Source organism: Grampus griseus, assembly GCF_964374135.1.
Source record: "Grampus griseus genome assembly, chromosome: 11".
NCBI classification, from domain to species: Eukaryota; Metazoa; Chordata; class Mammalia; order Artiodactyla; family Delphinidae; genus Grampus; species Grampus griseus.
In genome coordinates, this window is record NC_139005.1 from 82,894,032 (window position 1) to 82,915,798 (window position 21,767).

The 21,767-nt window shown below is 36.8% G+C and overlaps 1 protein-coding gene across 9 annotated transcripts in view; it reads left to right on the forward strand.

Moving 5' to 3' along the window:
• MYBPC1 (myosin binding protein C1) overlaps nucleotides 1-21,767 on the forward strand; it is a gene marked incomplete at its 3' end in the record, with an annotated part of 93,561 nt that overhangs the window by 26,965 nt on the left and 44,829 nt on the right. For 5 of the 9 annotated variants that reach the window (XM_082665583.1, XM_082665578.1, XM_082665580.1 and 2 more), the window contains 7 exons: nucleotides 1,369-1,407; nucleotides 1,962-1,997; nucleotides 3,690-3,800; nucleotides 12,925-13,073; nucleotides 13,410-13,527; nucleotides 15,022-15,073; nucleotides 17,327-17,383. In XM_082665583.1, coding sequence (XP_082521709.1) covers nucleotides 1,369-1,407; nucleotides 1,962-1,997; nucleotides 3,690-3,800; nucleotides 12,925-13,073; nucleotides 13,410-13,527; nucleotides 15,022-15,073; nucleotides 17,327-17,383 — 562 coding nt within the window. The remainder of the gene's footprint in view (nucleotides 1-1,368; nucleotides 1,408-1,961; nucleotides 1,998-3,689; nucleotides 3,801-12,924; nucleotides 13,074-13,409; nucleotides 13,528-15,021; nucleotides 15,074-17,326; nucleotides 17,384-21,767) is intronic. The other 4 variants (XM_082665581.1, XM_082665584.1, XM_082665585.1 and 1 more) reach the window with 1 other exon arrangement.

The window sequence follows — 21,767 nt, forward strand, 5'->3', positions numbered from 1 at the left end:
TGCGAAATGTTAATAGTGTATCATTTATTATCTCCATCCCCAGTGCCAACACACATGAGCACACTGATGGCTTTGAGATATCCTTTGGTAAAAGTACACAAACAGTACAATAAAACACAAGCATTTAACTTTATTTAGCCTAGCGTTTTGCAAGCTTCTTTGACCACAGAAAGCTTCCTCTGAAGAATCCCGAATCCCACAGTATCCAGTGAATCGCCTCTTGGGTTCTGAAGATATGACATTAAGGTTCTCTATATATTACATTAGTTATTTTGTTAAAAAGTAACAAAACATATCTCTGGTTGACAGTTTAAGAAATTTCAGACTAGTAAATAACATATGTTGTAAATATACTAATAGGTTATGCCTGTGCCCTTTCACCTCTTGTCAGAAATTTTTAAAACACTTTTTAATTAACAGTCATGTGCATTTGTTTTCTGTATCCTATTTTATATAGTCATTTAAGTTCACATTTTGAAACCCATAATTATTCGAATATTTTAAATACAAAGATTATTATTATTTACACTAACACTAGTCTTCATGCTTTGGGAGGGAAGAGGCAGAGGTTCAGATAACACCAAATATCTATTTAAGCATCTAAAATGTAAGACACTTTGAAATTTAGACATTTTAGAGAAGGGAATATTCAGTGTCTTTGCACAAACACTACAAGGCATCTTTTGAATTTTACAAATGGGTAAATATTTTACACATATATAAAATATTTGTAAATATTTTACAAATTGGTAAATGTTTTTCAAATTATATTGGCCAACACCAATATAATCTTGGGAAAAAACAGATAAAGTCCCTATAATAATTATTGGTGAACTTAGTAAGTATGACAAATTGATTTATACTAGTTAATGTTGACTTTTGTTACCTAAATATAGAAGGGGAATTAATTATAAGGTTTTCTGGGGGTATTGAGTTTTCAAATTACATAAAAGCATATGCTTTCGTGTCTGTGTCCAAATGAATGCGGTATATGAATTATGCTGTCAGTGACTTTGGCTACAAAATAAGAACTCGAAAACCACCTCCATTGCTGATGTCATCAGGGTTAGATTTTTAGCATTCATTTTTTTCCTAGCTTACAATTATATAAAACGTTTGCATAGAGTACCATTTTTAAAGCTACTTTCATTGGGATTACCCAACTCTCTCACCCTTTTATTTGTTTATTTTTCTCTTTTGCCTTAAATCCTGAAGTCTAGTCTTTCAGGTGGAAAGTCTTCTAAGGCTTAGTCATCAGTTAAGTGTTTTGTGTAGTTTCTCTTCTTCTTTTGCAGATTTCTCTTTTCTCAGGATACTCAGGATGAAGTTCTTTTCTCCTTAACTTTTTATTCCTCTTTCTTATTTCAGACGAAGAGGAAGCCTCCCCGCCTGGTGCCCTGCCTCCAGGTTAGGATGATTCTAACCCCTTTCCCCACTTTGTAATTTATTACTAATTGACAGTAAAGATAATGAACAGACAGGGCACCTTGATGAGACAACGCTCAGAGCAGGGGACTCAGGTCTTGCCAAAGAGGGAAAATGTTGGCTTTCATGGCAATTTCTTTTTTTTAACATGAGAAACTTTTTAAAAAGAGGCTTTCTTTCTGTCTTTATTCCTGTCCTGCCCCTAGGTTCTTTGTGAAATAAATAAAAGTAGTAACTCTTGGGTATAAATTTTAGGGGCAAAAATGTCTTTCATTTCCGGCTATATACCCTTTTCCCCTGTTCTGTAGATATTTGGATTTTTTAAAATTTTATTATTATTTTTTAAATAAAACACATACTTTTTATAGACGTTTTCAAAATTAAAGCCCTACTGATTTTCCATCCAACCCAACTTCTAGCTTTTTTTCTCCCCATCATGAAAAGAGACAGGATTTGGGGGATCCGAGAAGGTTGAAGTCAGCACTCCATTTTCTCCCCCTACCCCTTGTATCATCCAAATCACGCTTTCCTTTCAGGTTCGGGTAGTCGGGCCCTGGAAAGAAAAGATTCAGGTGAGCACACGCCAGAAGCAAGGCGTCCCGACCCCATCCTAATATAGTAATCACTAATGACCTCATTTCTTGAAGCTGTATTTGATTCTAATCTTGGTTTTATTCAGTTTGTAGCTTTTATAGCAATCTCTTATTACATTTCTCTGACTAGAAAACTAATGCATTGAGAAACAATTAGTTTTGCATCACACACACACACACACACACACACACACACACACAAATTCAGGAATCTAGTCACGTATACCACAGGTTCATTTGTTTCATTATCACTATCATTTTTAACATTTGGCAAATACACAGAGATGAAGAGACTTTTAAAATCGCCATTCCTGGGATGTATCAACATTAGATAATAATTCATATTTTTATGGAAATTTACATACCGTTGAAAGAACACCTCCAAATTCTGCATGGAGCCACAATTCTGGATGGTTATTTATTTATTTGTTCATTTATTCATTCAACAAATTTGTTTGAGGGCCTACTATTATCCTGCTATGGGAGTCTTACAGGCCAGGCATTTTTGCAGACGCAGATATAGAAATGAACAAAACAAAAAAAATCCTTGTCCTCTTGTTCCAAACATTAATGGCCACTACTTGCTATTACTATGAATATTACAATTACACACAACATAAAATTTTCACATCAATTTGGGTATTTTTTTAAATTGTGTAATCATGTGACTACATTGCCTAACTTCATTGTGAAAATGATGGCCTATGAATAGGAATACTAAGCATGCTTGATACATGGGAACTAGAATGACTAAATCTACATTTCCTCCTTTTCAAGGAACATTAACAGGTTGAGAGTTGGCAACCCACGTATTTTTCTTCCAGTTATTAAGTGGCTAAAACGGAACTTCTCTTCATTCAGTTCTCAGAGACAGGGGAACTTTCTACCGTTCTCTCTCCTACCCTCTTCATTGGAGTTGACTGCTGATTAATACCTTCTAAGCACCTGGAGTGAAAACTAGAAAATGCAAAATAAACTTCATTTCCAGCTTGTCTGTCTTCATGGGAAAGCCTCAAAGAATTTATTTTTCTTTCTGTTTTTCTAGCTTTTTTCTTCCCTTTCAAGACGCTCCTAGAATTCTTGAAATCTGTGCCTGCAGGTCGTGATCTGTTACTTGTCAAACTATGGCCACATCTATACAACCCAAATAGAATTATCTAGTCATACCACAGCGAGGCATCTAGAAATTCAAGGCCAGGCTTGTTTGTCTGACCTTTCCCACTTGAGCTGCAAACTGATCCATCCCTTTAGTCTTTTCCAACTCAGATGTTGTATAGACATGACGTTATAGCCAGTCACCTGGAAAAACAATGAGAGTACTGCTTTCATAGCCTGCCCACCATTATTTATCAGGGGACAGGCAGGATTGGGAAACAAAGGAAACTTGTCTGCCAGGAAAGAGTAACAACCTTCCTGAAAAGTTTTGCTATTTCTAGGAATTAGAAAATGTTCCTTGATCCCATCATGGAAGAGATATCCCTGTAAGAATGGGAATCTGTCACTCTCTACTGATGGCTGTCGGGGAGGTGGATAGAAAGAAAGATGTTATTTTTATCCAGGTTAATTAGACAAAGACAAGCTTCAGCATTGACAAGAACAACAAACCCAGGTAAGGCTGCCCAAGAAGAACCTGGCCCTGGAATGATCCTTTTCCTCCTTTCTGCTCATTAGAATGGTCTGTTGGCGAATCACCATCAGGGGAGGACCAGGATAAGCAGACTGCCAACAATCAGCTGTCCACCCTGTTCGTGGAAAAGCCTCAAGGTGGAACAGTGAAAGTTGGTGAGTGCCAAGCATTAAATCCTGTTTTTTTTTTCAAATAAACATGAAATTCACATAACATAAAATTAACCGTTTCAAAGTGAATAATCAGTAGCTATTAGTACACTCAATGTTGTGCAACCAAGTTCCCAAATATGTTCATCACCCCAAAAAGAAACCTTGTATCGCATTGAGAGTTATCCCTCATTCTCCCTCTAACCCCTGGCAACCACTAATCTGCTCTGTCTCTAAGAATTTCCCTATTCTGGATATTTAATATAAATGGAATCACACAATAATATATGACCTTTTATGTCTGGCTTCTTTCACTTAGCATAATGTTTTCATGGTCTATCCAAGTTGTGGCATGAATCAGTACTTCATTCCTTTTCATGGCTGAAAAATATTCTATTGTATTATGTACTAAACCCTGCTTTTTATAACCTGAAAAAGTGAGTGACAGCTTTCATTTCAGTAACCCGTACACGTAGTAGTTGAGTGGCGGGACCCTGGAGACAGGATAGGTTCAAATCAGTTTTCTCATCTGTAAAATGGGAATAATACTACTTGTGAAGTACTTTGAACAGTACCTGGTATATCTTAAAGCTCAGAACCAGTGTTTGCTGCCATTTCAACACACCTCGTTCCATAAGATGATTATAAATCTGCAGACATGCTGGATCATTACATTTAGTATCTCAGAGAAAGCTGGTCAGACAGATGGCTCAACTTTGGATATATTCATTCGAAACATATCGATTACACACCTCCTGTTTTAGACACTGTTCTGAACACTGAGTAAAATATGTGATCACTCAGAATTTACAGTATTAACGGGAGGAGCAAACAAGAAGAAATTTAAAAAAACAGAACATCACAAAAGCCATCACAAGTGCCATGAAGGAAATAAACAAGGTGGTAAGCCAGAGAATGACCAGGGGGTCCAGGAATTTTAACTAAATGAATTTTTGTAAGGAACATATTGTAATCAGAACTAGTCTTTGACACCAAATATGCAAATGAACACACAGCTGACTACAGTCTGAAAATTACGTCTTTCAGGTCTAGAATGTAGAAGCACACTGCATGTGAATGAAACTTTTTGCTCCCCTCGTGTTTCTGCAAAACACCAAAATGCTAGGAGGGCCACTGGGCTAGAATTTTGGTGTCCTTTGAGTCTAATGAGTCAATACAAACAGGAGTGTTGAAAAAATAAACTCAAAAAGATGGCGGAGTAGAAGGACGTGCTCTCACTCCCTCTTGCAAGAACACCAGAATCACAACTAGCTACTGGACAATCATTGAAAGGAAGACACTGGAACTCACCAGAAAAGATACCCCACATCCAAAGACAAAGGAGAAGCCACAATGAGACGGTGGAAGGGGCACAATCACAGTAAAATCAAATCCCATAACTGCTGGATGGGTGACTCACAGACTGGAGAACACGTATACCACAGAAATCCACCCAATGGAGTGAAGGTTCTGAGCCCCACGTCAGGCTTCCCAACCTGGGGGTCCGGCAACAGGAGGAAGAATTCCTAGAGAATCAGACTTTGAAGCCTAGTGGGAATTGATTGCAGGACTTTGACAGGACTGGGGGAAACACAGACTCCGATCTTGGAGGGCACACACAAAGTAGTGTGCGCATCGGGACCCAGGGCAAAGAGCAGTGACCCCAGGGGAGACAGAACCAGACCTACCAGCTAGTGTTGGAGGGTCTCCTGCAGAGGCGGGGAGGTGGCTGTGGCTCACCATGGGGACAAGGACACTGACAGCGGAAGTTCTCGGAAGTACTACCTGGCATGTGCCCTCCCGGAATCTGTCATTAGCCCCACCAAAGAGCCCAAGTAGGCTCCAGTGTTGGGTTGCCTCAGGCCAAACAACCAACAGAGAGGAAACACAGCCCCACCCAACAGTCAAGTGGATTAAAGTTTTACTGAGCTCTGCCCACCAGAGCAACAGTCAGCTCCACCCACCACCAGTCCCTCCCATCAAGCCTCTTAGATAGCCTCATCCACCAGAGGGCAGACAGCAGAAGCAAGAACTACAATCCTGCAGCCTGAGGAACAAAACCCACATTCACAGTAAGATAGACAAGCTGAAAAGGCAGAGGGCTATGTACCAGATGAAGGAACAAGATACAACCCCAGAAAAACAACTAAATGAAGTGGAGATAGGCAACCTTCCAGAAAGAGAATTCAGAATAATGATAGTGAAGATGATCCAGGACCTCGGAAAAACAATGGAGGCAAAGATCGAGAAGATGCAAGAAATGTTTAACAAAGGCCTAGAAGAATTAAAGAACAAACAAACAGAGATGAACAATACAATAACTGAAATGAAAACTACCCTAGAAGGAATCAATAGCAGAATAACTGGGGCAGAAGAACGGAGAAGTGACCTGGAAGACAGAAAGGTGGAATTCACTGCTGCGGAACAGAATAAAGAAAAAAGAATGAAAAGGAATGAAGACAGCCTAAGAGACCTCTGGAACAACATTAAATGCAACAACATTCACATTATAGGAGTCCCAGAAGGAGAAGAGAGAGAGAAAGGACCAGAGAAAATATTTGAAGAGATTATAGTTGAAAACTTCCCTAACATGGGAAAGGAAATAGCCACCCAAGTCCAGGAAGCACAGCAAGTCCCATACAGGATAAACCCAAGGAGAAATACGCCAAGACACATAGTAATCAAATTGACAATAATTGAAGACAAAGAAAAATTATTGAAAGCAGCAAGGGAAAAATGACAAATAACATACAAGGGAACTCCCGTAAGGTTAACAGCTGATTTCTCAGGAGAAACTCTACAAGCCAAAAGGGAGTGGAATGACATACTTAAAGTGATGAAAGGGAAGAATCTACAACCAAGATTACTCTACCCAGCAAGGATCTCATTCAGATTTGATGGAGAAGTCAAAAGCTTTACAGAAAAGCAAAGGCTAAGAGAATTCAGCACCACCAAACCAGCTCTACAACAAATGCTAAAGGAACTTCTCTAAGTGGGAAACACAAGAGATGAAAAAGATCTATAAGAACAACCCAAAACAATTAAGAAAACGGTCATAGGAACATACATATCAATAATTACCTTAAACATGAATGGATTAAATGCTCCAACCAAAAGACACATGCTTGCTGAATGGATACAAAAAGAAGACCCATATATATGCTGTCTACAAGAGACCCACTTCAGACCTAGGGACACATACAGACTGAAAGTGAGGGGATAGAAAAAGATATTCCATGCAAATGGAAATCAAAAGAAAGCTCGAGTAGCAATACTCATAACAGATAAAATAGACTTTAAAATATAGAACGTTACAAGAGACAAGGAATGACACTACATAATGATCAAGGGATCAATCCAAGAAGAAGATATAACAAGTATAAATATGTATGCACACAACATAGGAGAGCCTCAATACGTAAGGCAACTGCTAACAGCTATAAAAGAGGAAATCGACAGTAACACAATAATAGTGGGGGACTTTAACACCTCACTTACACCAATGAACAGATCATCCAAAATGAAAATAAATAAGGAAACAGAAGCTTTAAATGACACAACAGACCAGATAGATTTAATTGATATTTATTGTACGTTCCATCCAAAAACAGCAGATTACACTTTCTTCTCAACTGCACGCGGAACATTCTCCAGGATAGATCACATCTTGTGTCACACATCAAGCCTCAGTAAATTTAAGAAAATTGAAATCATATCAAGTATCTTTTCTGACCACACGCTGTGAGATTAGAAATGAATTACAGGGAAAAAAACGTAAAAAAAACAAATACATGGAGGCTAAACAGTACGTTACTAAATAACCAAGAGATCACTGAAGAAATCAAAGAGGAAATCAAAAAATACCTAGAGACAAATTACAATGAAAACACGGCAATCCAAAACCTATGGGATGCAGCAAAAGCAGTTCTAAGAGAGAAGTTTATAGCTATACAAGCCTACATCAAGAAACAAGAAAAATCTCAAGTAAACAATCTAACCTTACACCTACAGGAACTAGAGAAAGAAGAACAAACAAAACTCAAAGTTAGCAGAAGGAAATAAATCATAAAGATCAGAGCAGAAATAAATGAAGTAGAAACAAAGAAAACAATAGCAAAGATCAATAAAACTAAAAGCTAGTTCTTTGAGAAGATACACAAAATTGATAAACCATTATCCAGACTCATCAAGAAAAAAAGGGAGAGGACTCAAATGAATAAAATTAGAAATGAAAAAGGAGAAGTTACAACAGACACCCCAGAAATACAAAGCATCCTAAGAGACTACTTACAAGCAACTGTATGCCAATAAATGGACAGCCTGGAAGAAATTCTGAGAAAGGTATAACCTTCCAAGACTGAACCTGGAAGAAAAAGAAAATATGAACAGACGAATCACAAGTAGTGAAGTTGAGACTGTGATTAAAAATCTTCCAACAAACAAAAGTCCAGGATCAGATGGCTTCACAGGTGAATTCTATCAAACATTTAGAGAGGAGCTAACACCCATCCTTCTCAAACTCTTCCAAAAAACTGGAGAGGAAGGAACACTCCCAAACTCATTCTATGAGGCCACCATCACTCTGATACCAAAACCAGACAAAGATACTACAAAAAAAGAAAATTACAGACCAATATCACTGATGAATATAGATGCAAAACTCCTCAACAAATACTAGCAAACAGAATCCAACAACACATTAAAAGGATCATACACCATAATCAAGTGGGATTCATCCCAGGAATGCAAGGATTCTTCAATATATACAAATCAATCAATGTGATACACCATATTGACAAATTGAAGAATAAAAACTATATGATCATCTCAATAGATGCAGAAAAAGCTTTTGACAAAAATCAACACCCATTTATGATAAAAACTCTCCAGAAAGTGGGCATAGAGGGAACCTACCTCAACATAATAAAGGCCATATACGACAAACCCACAGCAAACATCATTCTCAATGGTGAAAACCTGAAAGCATTTCCTCTAAGAGCAGGAACGAAACAAGGATGTCCACTGTCACCACTATTATTCAACATAGTTTTGGAAGTCCTAGCCACGGCAATCAGAGAAGAAAAACAAATAAAAGGAATACAAATTGGATAAGAAGAAGTAAAACTGTCACTGCTTGCAGATGACATGATACTATACATAGAGAATCCTAAAAATGCCACCAGAAAAGTAATAGTGCTAAAGAATGAATTTGGTATATTTGCAGGATACGAAATCAATGCACAGAAATCTCTTGCATTCCTATACACTAATGATGAAAAATCTGGAAGAGAAATTATGGAAACACTCCCATTTACCATTGCAACAAAAATAATAAAATACCTAGGTATAAACCTACCTAGGGAAACAAAAGATCTGTATGCAGAAAACTATGACACTGCTGAAAGAAATTAAAGATGATACCAACAGATGGAGAGATATACCATGTTCTTGTATTGGAAGATTCAATATTGTGAAAATGAATATACTACCCAAAGCAATTTACAGATTCAATGCAATCCCTATCCAATTACCAATGGCATTTTTTACGGAACTAGAGCGAATCATCTGAAAATTTGTATGGAGACACAAAAGACCCCGAATAGCCAAAGCAGTCTGAGGGAAAAAAACAGAGCTGGAGAAATCAGACTCCCTGACTTCAGACTATACTACAAAGCTACAGTAATCTAGACAATATGGTACTGGCACAGAAACAGAAACATAGATCAATGGAACCAGATAGAAAGCCCAGAGATAAACCCACGCACCTATGGTCAACTAATCTATGACAAAGGAGGCAAAGATATACAATGGAGAAAAGAGAGTCTCTTCAGTAAGTGGTGCTGGGAAAACTGGACAGCTACATGTAAAAGAATGAAATTAGAACACTCCCTAACACCATACACAAAAATAAATTCAAAATGGATTCATGACCTAAATGTAAGACTGGACACTATAAAACTCTTAGAGGAAAACATAGGAAGAACACTCTTTGACATAAATCACAGCAAGATCTTTTTTGATCCACCTCCTAGAGTAATGGAAATAAAAGCAAAAATAAACAAATGAGACCTAATGAACCTTCAAAGCTTTTGCACAGCAAAGGAAACCATAGACAAGACGAATGTACAACCCTCAGAATGGGAGAAAATATTTGCAAATGAATCAACAGACAAAGGATTAATCTCCAAAATATATAAACAGCTCATGCAGCTCAATATTAAAGAAGCAAACAACCCAATCCAAAAATGGGCAGAAGACCTAAATAGATATTTCTCCAAAGAAGACATACAGATGGCCAAGAAGCACATGAAAAGCTGCTCAACATCACTAATTATTAGAGAAATGCAAATCAAAACTACAATGAGGTATCACCTCACACCAGTTAGAATGGGCATCATCAGAAAATCTACAAACAACAAATGCTGGAGAGGGTGTGGAGAAAAGGGAACCCTCTTGCACTGTTGGTGGGAATGTAAATTGATACAGCCACTATGGAGAACAGTATGGAGGTTCCTTAAAAACCTAAAAATAGAATTACCATATGACTCAGCAATCCCACTCCTGGGCATATACCCAGAGAAAATCATAATTCAAAAAGACACATGCACCCCAGTGTTCATTGCAGCACTATTTATAATAGCCAGGACATGGAAGCAACCTAAATGTCCATCGAGGGACGAATGGATGAAGAAGATGTGGTACGTATATACAATGGAGTATTACTCAGCCATAAAAAGGAACGAAATTGAGTCATTTGTTGAGACATGGATGGATCTAGAGACTGTCATACAGAGTGAAATAAGTCAGAAGGAGAAAAACGAATATCATATATTAACGCATGTATGTGGAACCTAGAAAAATGGTACAGATGAACCAGTTTGCAGGGCAGAATTTGAGACACAAATGTAGAGAAAAAACGTATGGACACCAAGTGGGGAAAACTGTGGTGGGGTGGGGATGGTGGTGTACTGAATTAGGCGATTGGGATTGACATGTGTACACTGATGTGTGTAAAACTGATGACTAATTAGAACCTGCAGTATAAACAAACAAACAAAAAACAACTAATACTGAACTCTCATTGGGTTATTTGTATTGAAATATGTTAATATAAATGTTTCAGACATTACATGAAATTTCTATAAATCTTATATGTTCTGGTATAATGTTGTAAGTCATAATTATAGTTATTTTTTTAAAATATATATCTCAGAAATAACCAAAAAAAAAAAAAAGACAGGAGTGTTTACATCAAAAAGATCAGTTTCATTTAGTCATATTCTTATGATTCCAGACTTGTCATTATCTTGCCTAATAAGAAGGATGGAAAAAATCTATGTGTGTATATATATATATTATATACATATATGTATACATATATTTGTGTATTGTGTGTGTGTTTTCCAATTTTTTTATTTCATATTTTTCATATTTATGCATACCTTGAACATACTGTGGATTTGGTTCCAGACTACCACAGTAAAGCAAATATCATACTAAAACAAGTCCCAAGAATTTTTTGGTCTCCTAGTGCATACAAAAGTTATGCTTACACTATACTATAGTCTATTAAGTATGCAATAGTGTTGTGTCTAAAAAATAATGTACGTACCTTAATTAAAGATACTTTCTTGGTAAGAAATTCTGTTATCTGAGACCTTCAGTGAGTTGTAATCTTTTTGTAATAGTAACATCAAAGATCACTGATCACAGATCACCATAACAAATACAATAATAATGATAAAGTTTGAAATATTGCAATAATCACCAGAATGTGACACAGAAACCTGAAGTGAACAAATACTGTTGGATAAAATGACACCAATAGACTTGCCTGATGCAGGGTTGCCACAGACCTTCAATTTGTAGACAAATGAAGTGATCGACAAGGGATTAATCTCCAAAATATATAAAGAGCTCATGCAGCTCAATATTTAAAAAACAAACAACCCAATCAAAAAAATGAGCAGAAGACCTAAATAGACATTTCTCCAAAGAAGACATACAGATGGCCAAGAAGCACATGAGAAGCTGCTCAACATCACTAATTATTAGAGAAATGCAAATCAAAAGTACAGTGAGGTATCACCTCACACCAGTAAGAATGGGCATCATCAGAAAACCTACAAACAACAAATGCTGGAGAGGGTGTGGAGAAAAGGGAACCCTCTTGCACTGTTGGTGGGAATGTAAATTGATACAGCCACTATGGAGAACAGTATGGAGGTTCCTTAGAAAACTAAAAATAGAATTAGCATATGACCCAGCAATCCCACTCCTGGGCATATACCCAGAGAAAACCATAATTCAAAAAGACACCTGCACCCCAATGTTCATTGTAGCACTATTTACAATAGCCAGGTCATGGAAGCAACCTAAATGCCCATCGAGAGACGAATGGATAAAGAAGATGTGGTACATATATACAATGGAATATTACTCAGCCATAAAAAGGAATGAAATTGGGTCATTTTTAGAGACGTGGATGGGCATAGAGACTCATACAGAGTGAAGTAAATCAGAAAGAGAAAAACAAATATCGTATATTAATGCATATATGTGGAATCTAGAAAAATGGTACAGAAGAACTGGTTTGAAAGGCAGAAATAGAGACACAGATGTAGAGAGCAAACGTATGGACACCAAGGAGGGAAAGTGGAGGAGTGGTGGTGAGATGAATTGGGAGATGGGGATTGACATATATACACTAATATGTATAAAATAGATAACTAATAAGAATCTGCTGTATAAAAAATAAAATTCAGAAATTAAATAAAAAAGAAAAACTATCTTTGAAGTACAATAAAGCAAAGTGCAATACAATGAGGTACGCCTGTATATGTTATTTTATACATATTACTTTTGCTTGAATTCCAAACAAAAATTATTTCCACTGATTTCCCCATTGCTCTTTTTCTGCTCCATAAACCTCAAAAGCAGAAGCAGTTAGAGTATCCTAATAACTAGGGTACTCAAAAAAAAAAATCAGGGCCCTTTAATTGTTCAATTCCAGCAGTGCCATTAACATCATAGGTTATGCAGTGTATTCCTGTCTAACTCCTTCCATCCAAGAGCAAAACAAATGGCAATTTTAAAACCACAGTCTGAATTACTTGTGCTTTTTTCTTAGGTGGAAGTATCACCTTTATAGCCAAAGTCAAGGCCGAAGATCTTCTTAGAAAGCCCACTATTAAATGGTTCAAAGGGAAATGGATGGACCTGGCCAGCAAAGCTGGGAAGCACCTCCAGCTGAAGGAAACCTTCGAAAGGCACAGTCGGGTATGACCCTGACCTCCTGCCACAGGGGCTCAGCCAGCTCATTCCTCTGTGTGCGTAAAAGGTCATTTTCAGTTCATCTTTGAGAGACTTCAGTCCCAGAACGTCTGCTGGAGTTCCCATTCCTAGTGTTTACACTCTAATGCGTTGCCCTGCTGTCCCCAGGGGCTTCAGAGCATTGCCTTGACCCCTCCCATTCTGAGAACATTGTACCGGAATCCCCAGATACAGACACGTCTTTAAGCCCATGCTGAGGAACTGGGAAAATCACTGCAATGTGATGGCCTCTTTCTGTCGGCAAGGTAGGGCTGAAATATGTCCGGATACATTTCATTGCAGGTGTACACATTTGAGATGCAGATCATCCAGGCTAAAGAGAACTATGCCGGAAACTACAGATGCGAGGTCACCTATAAGGATAAGTTTGACAGCTGTTCCTTCGATCTTGAAGTACATGGTAAGACAGACTTCTAGTCTGGATAAGTTTAATTTTTTTATGTTTATGAGGTATGAGAGGATAGAGGAGAATAAGGCCATTTATTAGTATGAGATTTTGGAAATAAAATTTCCTTTAAAACTGTGTGTGTTTCTGATTGTGGTAGTCTCAGCAAGCCTGCTGAATTAAATTGTTATGAGACAATTTACAAACAGAATTTGGAGGAATGTATTGTAAATGTCCCTTATCCATGCTATCCATGCTATTTAATCTCTGAGATAAGGGCCGATGACTTTTTTGCTGCTACTGAATGTACCTGTTTCGTTTGGTCCTCTTATTCCCACTCAGGTTTGGGATAAGTTAATATGGGATGAAGATGCCAGGGTACCCAGGTAGAAGGGAGGATTCCTCTCATAAGGACTGATGTCAGATATGGAGTTCTTCATCTATATGTTCTGTGTACTGCCACGAGTGAATTTAATAGGAATAATTAAAGCTATATATGTACATAGGGGAAAAGACAATACTTCGATAAGTATACACAGGGAAAGTTGACTTGGCAGCAAACATCATAAACTTAAAATGAATCCAAAGTGTGATGTAGCTACAAAAGACAAAGCTGAGGTAATTTAAAACCAGAGCGTTACAAGTGTTATAGGATCTAGGTTTAGGAAGCGATACCACTCTCTGTAACACGCTACTCGTTCCACATTTGAAGTAACGCCTCTGGCCATGGGTACCATACCTCCACTGGGATCCCTCCTGGAGTAGGGTAACTGGGAGATCGAAGAATCCAGGAACTGTGCCCCCATTCAGCTTGAATGTGTAGATGAAGGAGGCCAGGCACTTATGACCCATTGTAAATAGGGGAAGGGCTGCCACACAGAAGGGAAAGGCCATTATCCATGTCCTTGAGAAGTGTTTAGGCAGATTAGAATCAAAAGGTGGAAATTAAGAGAAGGTGAATTTTGTCTTCACATTAGCACAAGCTCTTTCCTTAAAGCTATAGAGAGGCACAACAGAAGGTTGTGAGGGTCCCAGTCTGAGAGTTGTCAAGCAGAGGCTGGGTGACCATGGGTGGTGGTGCTGTCGAGATTTCTGTAAGTGGGAATTTGGTCCTGACCACTGCTTCTTCAACCTGGCCAGGCATCTCTGAGAATCACCTGAGGGGCGTTTTCAGAATATTGATTTCTGGGAGCCCATCCCTGATCTGGTGAATCAAGATCTCCAGCAGGGAGATCAAGAAGCTGACATTTTTTAAGCTCCTTAGGTGACTCTAACGGGCATACAGGTGGAATGACAACTGGATACGGTAACTCCTAAAGTCCTTTCATTGATTCTGTGTGAGGGGGGATGAGGTGTGATGCCTCCGCAGCTCAGCCATTTGGAAGAGAACCATCCCCCCTTCATCTGGCATTCCTTCCATCTGAAGAATCCCCACAGCCTGGAAAGGAACTGAACACAAAACTGCCTTCTTAATGGGTATTTATTTTATTGTTTTCTTTCCTTTCAAAGAATCTACTGGGACTACTCCAAACATTGACATCAGATCTGCTTTCAAGAGAAGGTAACTTCAAAAGGGTAATCTAGGTAGCTTTTGTATAACATGAAAGTGGAAGACTTTCAAAACACACTTTCCCTTCCTCCACACTCAGTATTCCAAGTGAGATCGACTCTTCACTGAAGTCAAACATGCTAAATAGTCAAAAGTTAGTGTTCAAGAGAAGCTGTGGGTTTAATGTGCCAACTCGTGTAATATGCTGATCATTTTTTAGAATATTCTTGTTATAGGAAGCTCCCATTGTATGGGTCTATGAGGCTTCTTCCTTAATTGCATTATTTTCTACCAAATGGCCCACAAAAATATATAACAATACACATCTCATATAGCATCAGTTAAGTGATATCAGAAAACTTACATTGCCTTTTATCTAGAAATCACGTATGGAGCAATTAAACCATGTGCCCAGAAAACTGCAATTAAGTAGCTACTTACTGAAGTTAGCACTATTTAAATGTGGAATTATCCTAAATGAAAGACCACTGAGTCTGCTGGAATAAAGAACATTGTAGAAAGGCAAAATATAGATACTTACTTGATTTATTTTGCAGCTGCCAAGGCTGAAACATCAGGGGGTCAAAGAAGAAAAATGAAAAGAATTTTCTAGCCTATGAGAAATGTGACTAGCCTTTTCCTGCCATTATTTTACGCTCTGTACTTAATTCTTCCAAAATACAAATTCATTCATGAGAGCAAATGTTTTGTTCTTAAGACTGAATCCACATAACAGTGTTGTTGAATAAGGAAAGTCATCTGAAACTAGCATAAAACAATGATCTAGTCTGTTAATAAAAGTCATAGTTCCCTCCTAAATTTTGAACAAATGAAAATTGTAATTACTTTTAAAAGATATTTAATACTTCCTGATCAGTCAATTGTATTTTTTTTTTTTTTTTGCGGTACGCGGGCCTCTCACTGTTGTGGCCTCTCCCATGGCGGAGCACAGGCTCCGGACGCGCAGGCCCAGCGGCCATGGCTCATGGGCCCAGCCGCTCCGCGGCATGTGGGATCTTCCCTGACCGGGGCATGAACCCGTGTCCCCTGCATCGGCAGGTGGACTCTCAACCACTGCGCCACCAGGGAATCCCCAATTGTATTTTTTTATGTCATAACTTTCAAAATCTCTTACCTTCCCTTCACCCCACGTTCAGCAAATGCATAGATCTAAAACTACATTCATCCTATGTGTAAGTCTATTTTAAGAGAGGAAGACGTAATCTACTAAGTTTTGGGCTTTGAGAGAATAGAGCTGTGTTTATGTCAAAAGGTCTTCTCCAAATACGTGCTATTAGAGAAATTTTGAAAACACATTATTTGAGCTCAATTCTTATAACTTACATGTTATACACACTGTTTTTAAACCCACAGACTCTTTTCTTAGAAACCATAACTAACATATGTAAAGAGCAGGAAACAAAATCTTCATTAAAAAATGAAACACGTAAGTAAATATGTAGTGCCGTTTAAATGTCAGCGCCATAGCTTCTATTATATTTAGAGTTTATATGAAATCATGAAGGTGGGTGCATGCCTAAATTAAGATGCATTTCTCTATAGGAAAGCACTTTTCAAAACTCCTAGTAAAGGTAGCTCAACAATTCCAAGACAATTTTTGGAAAATACGTTTTAAAAGGTATAAATATTAATAAGAAAATAAAAAGCTTATAATCCTTTCTCTTTAAAAGAGAAAGGAATGCATCTTTTAAAAAGCTCTGCACTATCTCCATTTTTGTTATTTTGGTATCACATTATCTGATTAATCTATTGATGGACACAAAGAGGTTACCTTTGAATATAAGTTTTGTACTTATATGTTTGACACTGGTACACTTCGTCCTCCAAGCCAATCTCTGTCTGACATGAATAACAGAGATCCGCAAAAGTCCTTTGCTTTTTACACAGGTATGTTTCCAGCACCCCCAACTTGCAAAAACAAAGTACTTTGTGTTGCTTGGCTTAAGTGCATTTGTGTTACTCTATTTTAACACAAATCCAAGCACTTTTATATATGCAATCTACAAAAATGTGCCTTCTGAAATCGTAGAGTAACACAAGCTCCTCATGTTCACTTTTCCACAAGTACATTCTCCAAAACTTAAAATGTCACTTGTGTGAAAAGGAAGTGTTTGTGTTGGTTTAGTCCTATGACTTGTGTGCTAGTACAAAATTGCATATACGTTATGTGTAGAGTGTTTGGGGGAAACTTGTGTATGTGTCTCAGCATTAAACCCGGATTTGCTTTTCTTTTGTTAATGACAGTGGAGAAGGTCAAGAGGATGCAGGGGAACTTGACTTTAGTGGTCTCCTGAAACGTAGGTGAGAATCCAGTGATGGAGTGAGGCGCTTTGGCCTGGAAATCTTTTAGATACCCACTCAGAGGAGTCAAGTTTAAAGTAGATGTTTTTCAAAGAATTTCTCATTTCTTAAAATGTGTTTTGTTTATGGAATACTATAACAGCGTTGACTAAGAAAGAGACAGAGAAACAACCGCATACTAATCTGTTAAAGATTTTAGCTGATGCTTTTACTTTCTTTTTAAATGTTTCATGAGTCTTCACATACTTTCTAAGAAGGGGATGAGGAAATCTGAAAACTGAGACAGAGACTTAAATACCTGAATACTTTTTATTTCTCTCATGATTTCTATTATTTCAATCATGATTCCTTGTCACGATTGAATAAATAAAGCCTCCATTCTTCTGCTTTTGATATTTGACTGAAAAATCAATGTCAAAATTTTGGTAGAAGTCTTTTGGTGGAAATCTCAGCAAGTATATATATATATGTATATATGTATATATACTTTAACATAGTATTGGTGATTTACTATATTTCATCAAATCTAAGACACCATTCATGTTAATATATACCTGTATTTTATAAATCACTAAACAATGAAATAATTGCTCCAAATTGTTTATTATGACATACTATTGACTGTAAGGTACATCCTTATTTCAGAGATGTTTAAAATGTCCAAAAATGTGCATTTTTAGATGAGATAAAATATAGCAGTAAAACGGAGATGTGTTTAGTATTATCACTCACACTCCCTTAACTTTGTACTCTCTGGCAATAAAATTTATAGTTTTCATTATGGATATTTAGTATACAACCATTTTATAGAATTTCTGCCCATAAATATGCATACACATAATCATAAATATACTATATTATATATGTGTTATATATAAAGATATACATATCTAGATATTTACTATAACACAGAAGCAACAAAAAGAAAATGAGTTTTGCTGGGATTGTGTTTATCTACCAAACTTGTGAATAAACAGTAAAACTATAATTCTAAATTAATGATATATAATATTGATAACAGTTTTCATTTAGCATTTTAGATTCACTTTTTATTATTTTTACTGCTTTCTATGGTTACTAAAAAATCGTAAGTATAGATAGAAATGCTTCAAAACAAATTACAAATAGTAATAAATGGGCTTGTGTTCATTCTCAGTTTAGTTGGATGACTTTATTCAAGTCCCTGTGAATGAAAAATTCACCCCCAGCTCTAAACATTTAGGTTGAGAACAGAAATATTAACAGGTGTCATTTATTAATAACCAAATGGATATTAGCCAATCAGTAGACTTGGGCAGTATCAAAAACATTTTTCCTTCTCTGGATACTTCAAATAATTATTAGTCTCAATAATATTTATTAATTCCCCAGATGTATTTAAAGCAATAGTATATGAAGTGACCTTAAGTGAGCCTCACTCTTCCTGTTCTACAGGTGAGAAACCAAAGACCAGAGATGTTGAGTGACTTACCCCAAGTCACACAGCTAGTTAGAGGAAGGGCAGGGACCTAAATCCAAGTTTCCCTTTTCTGAGTCAGCACATTTCCTGTGACTCCACATAAGAAACGCCACTCTGAATCTGCCTCAGAAGTTGGCGCCTCGGACATTTATAGCACAAATTGAAACTTTAGGAAGACAAGAGAGGTTTTTTGTTTTTTGGTTTTTTTTTTTTCCTGCATTTACTCAACCAGGAAAATACTAAATGCTCTTTGTGTAGAATATAATACTAGGTGATGTGAGGAAAAGAAATCCAGTGCCTTCTAGCATTTGGCACATAGAAAGAGATAGATACATATTTGTGGAAAGGAAAAGGTAGTGGTTAAAACATGGATTTGAGTCTCAACTCTCCCATTTACTAATTACTGTGCATGACTTTGGTCAAATTATATGTCCTCCCTGAGACTTGTTTTCCACATCTGTAAACGTGGAGAATAAAACTACTTAAGAGAAATATTGTGAGAATTAAGTCAAATGTAAAAGGCCTGGCTCGTACAGGTGTCAAATAAATATCCACTTCCCCCCAAAATGTGACATTTTCCCTTGAAGAATTTATATTCGTAAAGTGACAAAATACACATACACACACACACACAATCAATCATTAAAAATGTAATACAGTAGATTATTAGGTGCCAAGTCTGATTAAAAGGAAAAAGAAAGAAAAAAGAACAGACTAGTTCTACCAGTAGTTTGCAGAGTAAAAGAAATCTCATTAATGATCAAAATGACTAGAGAAAAAAAAATTACTAGAAAAAAATGGGCAGTCAACATGTCTCCAGTTCTCATTTTCTTTACATCCCCTAATTATTATTTTGACTCATAATTAGATTGTTGTTATCATAAGACTATATTCATTTAATATACTATATACTAGTCCACTGGTATAACTTTAGAAATCATTGTGTTTGCCTACTAATTTGTGAATTGCATGTGTTTTCATTGTGGTAATGACATGTGGTTACCATTTCTACTCCTCCGAGAGTCTGTGGCAAAATCCCTATGAGTATAAATATCATTACAACCAACATCTTTATACAACAAAAGATCTCCCTGCCCTGAACAAAGTCAGCCTATTTCAAATAGACATTAGATAAATCACAGTCAGTCTTTTGGGCAGTATCTTGTTATGGAACTTGACCTATATAAATACTTAAAAGTTTATTCTACATAAAATTTCTATAACTGCTCTATATTTCACTAGGAGTGTCAAGTTATAGAAATTTCGATGTAGATGGAAGTACTGTAAATGTTATATAGGTCTATCCCCATGCTTGGAAAGGAATCAGTAGTGCCTATAGAAATTTGGCTTTTTCTTCCTACTGAAACTTAATGTAGCCATGCAGATAGGGTCAAGTGCAGCCACCACAGTAAGTATAGATATGTTCTGAATGAGTAAAGGAGACGCTACAGATGGCAGCCTTGACCTCACGTTCCAGTACAAAATAATGAATCCATCTCCTTGCAATTTGGGATTCAGTGAAGTGATGGAGAGGAAAGGAAGAAGGAAGAGGCAAGAGGTCATTGGTGTTTGTATTAGGATTAAGGTCGTAGTAGAGTGGGGTGTATTTTGGTGTTTTAATGAGAAAAAAATGGTGAGGATGATTGGTTTTATGAATCTACCAACAAAACTGACTCAAGAAACACACTGAAAATGATGATCTTTATTACTGGCTTCCTCATATAAACATTCACCTCATTCATCTAGGTACATCTCAGTGTTTTATTTGTGCCTCTTGTTATCTATTTTAATCTAGTTTGATATCTTTAAATCTTTTCATCAGTGTCAGGAGGACCCTTGCAATGTGTATGTAATTCTTCTTGGTTGAGATACAAATTGAACACAATGTAGTATGGCGTAGTTTAACAATGTGGGGACTCAGGCTAGTGTGACAAAAATAGAGCAATAATAAACTGGATTAAGGAAAGACCCACAGAGAATATATACATATATACACACATACACATTTAAATTGCAATCCTCCAAGACTTCCTACAAAATATTTAAATGTTATATTTGAAATTTAGACTGCTTTCAGGCAGTGGTTATAGTAGATCAGGCAAATTATTACCAATATTTCAACTTCAGGACAATTTTCTTAAGCTTTTCAATTTCCCCATGTAAATAGAGGGTGTAATTACCATTTCAGTGAAATGAAGATAATAGTTGTGTCTTGAGTCTTTAAGAGGCATATTTTCCTAATGGCGTTACTAGTCCTTCCCACAAAGGTTACTGATGGACCAATGACCTCTCACTTCCTTCCATTTCCCAGATTTGCCTCAGCATCCTCTATTGGGCAAAAGACTTACACAACAATGGAAATTAGATATGCAGAAGTCATCCTTGCCTAATGCCACCCTAAACTCTATGTTCATATTTATATTCTCCTCCCCTTCCCTATGATTACAACCCAGTCTTTCCTCAAGAAATTCTGAAGCAGGTTGTAATTAATTGGACAATGCAAACATATGCAACTCATTATTTGCTAACATGATAGCATGAATCTGTTTTCACACTGATGTTTAAGATGTGTTGACCGGTTTTCCTGGAAAAATCATATCCAAACCAGCATTATTCACAGTAAGCAGTCACTATAACATTTCCAAATTAACCTTAGTTGATAAAAAGAGTCAACTAAGCTTAAACAAAATTAGGACTACTTAGCTAGTGAAGGAAATCAATTTGAATTATATTTTGCATTTATACTAAGTCTCTTTCCCTAAAAGTGTTTATTCCTGAGTTTTGTTTCATTTTTTGGTTTTAAAATACAGACAAGTGTATGTACTTTAAATCATATATATGTGTGTATATATATTAGTTATATATGTTCTTTATATGTTCTTTTGACAGTGATCAAAATTTAGAGTCATAATTTTGATAATTACG